Consider the following 6,000-nt stretch of genomic DNA (forward strand, 5'->3'; position numbering starts at 1 on the left):
CATGTATCTATAAACACTATATGAATGATTCCAGTCCCTGCTTTACTCCATGTATCTATAGACACTGTATGAATGATTCCAGTCCCTGCTTTACTCCATGTATCTATAGACACTATATGAATGATTCCAGTCCCTGCTTTACTCCATGTATCTATAGACACTATATGAATGATTCCAGTCCCTGCTTTACTCCATATATCTATAAACACTATATCAATGATTCCAGCCCCTGCTTTAGTCCATGTATCTATAAACACTATATGAATGATTCCAGTCCCTGCTTTAGTCCATATATCTATAAACACTATATGAATGATTCCAGTCCCTGCTTTAGTCCATGTATCTATAAACACTATACGAATGATTCCAGTCCCTGCTTTACTCCATGTATCTATAAACACTATATGAATGATTCCAGTCCCTGCTTTACTCCATGTATCTATAGACACTGTATGAATGATTCCAGTCCCTGCTTTACTCCATGTATCTATAAACACTATATGAATGATTCCAGCCCATGCTTTACTCCATATATCTATAAACACTGTATGAATGATTCCAGCCCCTGCTTTAGTCCATGTATCTATAAACACTGTATGAATGATTCCAGTCCCTGCTTTACTCCATGTATCTATAAACACTATATGAATGATTCCAGTCCCTGCTTTAGTCCATGTATCTATGGACACTATATGAATGATTCCAGTCCCTGCTTTAGTCCATGTATCTATAGACACTATATGAATGATTCCAGTCCCTGCTTTAGTCCATGTGTCTATAGACACGATCAATGATTCCAGCCCATGCTTTACTCCATGTATCTATAAAGACTATGAATGATATGGGACTCAAGGCGGATAAATCCCCTGGACCTGATGGCTTACATCCTGGGGTCTTGAGGGAAGTGGCAGTAGGGATTGTGGATGCATTGGTAATAATTTTCCAAAACTCCCTGGACTCAGCAAAGGTCCCAGCAGACTGGAAAACTGCTAATGTAACACCCTTATTTAAAAAGGGCAGTAGACAGAAGGCTGGAAACTATAGACCGGTTAGACTAACATCTGTGGTAGGTAAAATTTTGGAGTCCATTATTAAGGAGACAGTAACAGGACATTTGGATAATCATAATTTAATAGGACAAAGTCAGCATGGTTTTATGAAGGGGAAGTCATGTTTGACAAATTTGCTGGAGTTCTTTGAAGAAGTAACGTATAGGGTGGATAAAGGGGAACCAGTGGACGTAGTGTATTTAGACTTCCAAAAGGCATTTGACAAGGTGCCACACAAAAGATTATTGCTTAAGATAAAAAATCATGGGATTGGGGGTAATATTCTGGCATGGATAGAGGATTGGCTATCTAACAGAAGGCAGAGAGTTGGGATAAATGGTTCATTCTCAGACTGGCAATCAGTAACTAGTGGTGTTCCACAGGGGTCAGTGCTGGGTCCCCAACTCTTTACAATCTATATTAACGGTTTGGAGGAGGGGACCGAGTGTAACATATCAAAGTTTGCAGCTGATACTAAGATGGGAGGGAAAGTAGTGAGTGAGGAGGACATAAAAAACCTGCAAGGGGACATCGACAGGCTAAGTAAGTGGGCAGAGATTTGGCAGATGGAATACAATACTGGAAAGTGTGAGGTTATGCACTTTGGCAGGAAAAATCGTAGAGCAAGTTATTATCTTAATGGCAAGAAACTGGAAAGTACTGAAGTACAAAGGGATCTGGGGGTCCTGGTGCACGAAACTCAAAAGGTTAGTATGCTGGTGCAGCAGGTGATTAAGAAGGCCAATGGAATGTTGGCTTTCATTGCTAGGGGGATAGAATATAAAAATAGGGAGGTATTGCTTCAGTTGTACAAGGTATTGGTGAGGCCGCACCTGGAATACTGCGTACAGTTTTGGTGTCCATACTTAAGGACATACTTGCTCTCGAGTCAGTACAAAGAAGGTTCACTTGGTTAATCCCGGGGATGAGGGGATGGACATATGAGGAGAGGTTGAGTGGATTGGGACTCCAGTCATTGGAGTTCAGAAGAATGAGAGGCGATCTTATTGAAACATATAAGATTGTGAAGAGGTCGGATCGGGTGGATGCGGGGAAGATGTTCCCGATGATGGGTGAAACTAGAACTAGGGGGCATAGTCTTAGAATAAGGGGCTGCTCTTTCAAAACTGAGATGAGGAGGAACTACTTCACTCAGAGGGTGGTAGGTCCATGGAATATGCTGCCCCAAAAAGCTGTAGAAGCTACATCATTACATAAATTTAAAACAGAAATAGAGAGTTTCCTAGAAGTAAAGGGAATTAAGGGTTACGGGGAGCGGGCAGGAATTTGGACATGAGTCTAGGTTCGGATCGGTCATGGCCCTGTGGGTAGCAGAGCGGGCCCAGGGGCCGTGTAGCCTGATCCTGCTCCTATTTCGTGTGTCTAATTCGGTTAGATTCAGGAGATGGTTCTGTGATAGTGGATTGGCGGTTAGGATCAGATCAGCCATGATCTTATTGAATGGCGGAGCAGGCTCGAGGGGCCAATTGGCCTACTCCTGCTCCTATTTCTTATGTTCTTATGATTCCAGCCCATGCTTTAGTCCATGTATCTATAAACACTATATGAATGATTCCAGCCCATGCTTTAGTCCATGTATCTATAGACACGATCAATGATTCCAGCCCTTCCTTTACTCCATGTATCTATAAACACTATATGAATGATTCCTGCACCTGCTTTACTCCATGTATCTATAGACACTATATCAATGATTCCAGTCCCTGCTTTAGTCCATGTATCTATAAACACTATATGAATGATTCCTGCCCCTGCTTTAGTCCATATATCTATAAACACTATATGAATGATTCCAGCCCCTGCTTTAGTCCATGTATCTATAAACACTATATGAATGATTCCAGTCCCTGCTTTACTCCATGTATCTATAGACACTATATCAATGATTCCAGTCCCTGCTTTAGTCCATATATCTATAAACACTATATGAATGATTCCAGTCCCTGCTTTACTCCATGTATCTATAGACACTATATCAATGATTCCAGTCCCTGCTTTAGTCCATATATCTATAAACACTATATCAATGATTCCAGTCCCTGCTTTACTCCATGTATCTATAGACACTATATCAATGATTCCAGTCCCTGCTTTAGTCCATATATCTATAGACACTATATGAATGATTCCAGCCCTTGCTTTAGTCCATGTATCTATAAACACTATATGAATGATTCCTGCCCCTGCTTTACTCCATGTATCTATAGACACGATCAATGATTGCTGGAGCTCCCGCGCTTCCCGCCAGGCCCAGGCCCAAGCCCAGGCCCGCTCCACAGGCCGCTCTCGCTCCCGCTCCATGAGGCGGGCTGGGCGGCCTGGCCGAGGCCTTGAGCAGCGCCTCGCCCCCTCCTCCTGCAGCGGTTGCCGGTCTCTTTCCCCGGGCCCTCCCTCAGCCCTCAGTCTCCCTCTCCTCCCCCGGCTCTCACTTACTCCAGCACAGCAGCGACATGATGGCAGCGGCGGCGCCTCCCGGGGCCAACTGTCGGCGTCACGCACCGGCGGCACGTCATCGCGTCAACGACAGGCAGGCACGCAGCGGCGGCGACGTATCCTTGCAGAGGCTGCCATTCCCTCCCCCGCCCCCGCTGAGGAGAGCGTGCCTATTACGTCATCACGTCAAGCAGGCAACGTCCCTCCCACACAAGGGCGGTGACGTATTCTGTCGCCCCCCTCCTCCGCTGAAGAGGCGGGGCGCCGCGCTGGCGAACGTCACCGCGCAACGTGTGTCGCGCGCGAAGTCGTTGACGTAACCCGGCCCGCTGAGGCGGCGAGGCCACGCACGGCGGGGGGTTTGGGGGTGGTGGGGCGACATCATCAACCCGACAGCCAACGTCCCTTACACACACACAAGGGCGGCGAGGTAACCTGTCGCAGGCCGCCGCCGTCCATCCCCGCTGAAGAGGCGGGGTCTCGCACGGCCGGTGCGATGGACGTTGCGCGGTGACGTATTCCGGCCCGCTAAGGAGGCGGGGGCGTTACGTCATCACGTCCCTCCCACCTGGGCGGTGACGTAACCCCACCCGACCAGTCGGAGGCCCCGCCCCCTCCTGGGAACCAGTAGCGACGCACAAGACGTCGGGCTTTGACGTAAGCGCGTGCAGCGGCACGCAAGCGGTGGCCCCACCCTCCCAACCACCTGACCCAGGAGCACGTGACCGCCCCAAACCCGGGGGGCAAAGGTCGTAGCTCTTGACAACAAACACCAACAACTTGATTTTTTGTTTAAAGACCCTGCCCGTTAACCCGCCCCCCGGCTTGGCCACTCGCGCGTCTGCAGATTGAGTTCAGTAATCGGGCCCGGCCTCACCAGGGGGGTCAGCCTGAACCCGGCCTCGCCAGGCAGCCTGAACCCAGCCTCTCCAGGGGGGGGCAGCCTGAACCCAGCCTCTCCAGGGGGGTCAGCCTGAACCCGGCCTCGCCGGGGGGGGGCAGCCTGAACCCAGCCTCACCAGAGGGGGGGCAGCCTGAACCCAGCCTCACCAAGGGGGCAGCCTGAACCCAGCCTCTCCAGAGGGGGGGCAGCCTGAACCCAGCCTCACCAAGGGGGCAGCCTGAACCCAGCCTCACCAGGGGGGGGCAGCCTGAACCCAGCCTCACCAGGGGGGGGCAGCCTGAACCCAGCCTCACCAAGGGGGCAGCCTGAACCCAGCCTCACCAGGGGGGGGCAGCCTGAACCCAGCCTCTCCAGAGGGGGGGCAGCCTGAACCCAGCCTCACCAAGGGGGCAGCCTGAACCCAGCCTCACCAGGGGGGGGCAGCCTGAACCCAGCCTCACCAGGGGGGGGCAGCCTGAACCCAGCCTCACCAGGGGGGGGCAGCCTGAACCCAGCCTCACCAGGGGGGGGCAGCCTGAACCCAGCCTCACCAGGGGGGCAGCCTGAACCCAGCCTCTCCAGCGGGGGGGGCAGCCTGAACCCAGCCTCTCCAGCGGGGGGGGCAGCCTGAACCCAGCCTCACCAGGGGGGCAGCCTGAATTTTCTTTCATATTGTTGATGTCACTCATACTGATTAAGTTTGCTTTTGCCCCAGTGTCCAGTTTCAATGTAACTAATGCTCCATTTATCTGCAGTGGGATCATCCATTTGTCCTCTTTTACTGCATTAACTTTATGTTCAGCATTGTCTATTTCTGAGGGCTGCACATTTTCTGTATCTTTTTTGATATCGTCACGACACCATTCCTACAAAAAATGTCTCATTAAATCAGTGTCCTCAATCACATTAACTCGTTGCCCTTTTGTCGTTTTTACTTTTGAAAAGCATTGTTTGGCAAAGTGATTCTTTCCATTACACTTTGTGCACATTTTTCCAAACGCTGGGCATTGTCTTAACTGGTGTTTGTAACCACAGCGTTTACAATTAAAAATTTCATCCTCCGATTGCTTTTCATTTCTGTTCTGCCCATGTTTCTTCCCCTTGTAGGACACAGCACCAACAGTAGCATTATCACTCATTACATTCGCATCATTATTGATTTCACTGAAAGTCTTCGTGTGATTTCGAGCTAGCTCGCTGGCTTGGCATATTTTCACCACATTTTCCAAATTTAGTTCGGTTTCTCTCAACAGACGTTCCCTGACTTTTTTATCATGAATACCAAACACAATCTGGTCACGAATCATGGATGCTTTGAGCTCAGAGAAATTACATGTCTGTGCTTTCAGTTTCAGATCAGTTATAAAGCTATCAAAAGTCTCATTTTGCTGCTGTGTCTGAGAACAGAAGATGTATCTTTCATAGGTCTCATTCTTTTTGGGAGAGCAATGTGCATCAAATTTTTTTAGCACATCTTCTAATTTTTCTCTGTTCTCCTCTGGATTAAATACAAATGTATTAAATACCTCTATCGCCTGTGGGCCTGCAACCATAAGCAGCAACGCTATCTTCCTTGCGTCTGGCTTCGTACCGAATCCGATGGCTGCAATGTAG

General features: G+C 49.0%; 1 protein-coding gene across 1 annotated transcript in view; it reads right to left on the bottom strand.

Moving 5' to 3' along the window:
• Positions 1-3,639, bottom strand: part of prpf19 (pre-mRNA processing factor 19) — a 79,703-nt gene extending 76,064 nt beyond the window's left edge. The window contains exon 1 of the mRNA XM_085975824.1: positions 3,504-3,639. Within this exon, the coding sequence (XP_085831950.1) occupies positions 3,504-3,522 (19 nt within the window). The 5' untranslated portion in view covers positions 3,523-3,639. The remainder of the gene's footprint in view (positions 1-3,503) is intronic.
• Between the last annotated feature and the right edge of the window lie 2,361 nt (positions 3,640-6,000).

This window comes from Somniosus microcephalus, unplaced genomic scaffold, assembly GCF_052327205.1.
Source record: "Somniosus microcephalus isolate GS21.2 unplaced genomic scaffold, FLI_Smic_1.0 unresolved_chr2, whole genome shotgun sequence".
Taxonomy (NCBI): Eukaryota; Metazoa; Chordata; class Chondrichthyes; order Squaliformes; family Somniosidae; genus Somniosus; species Somniosus microcephalus.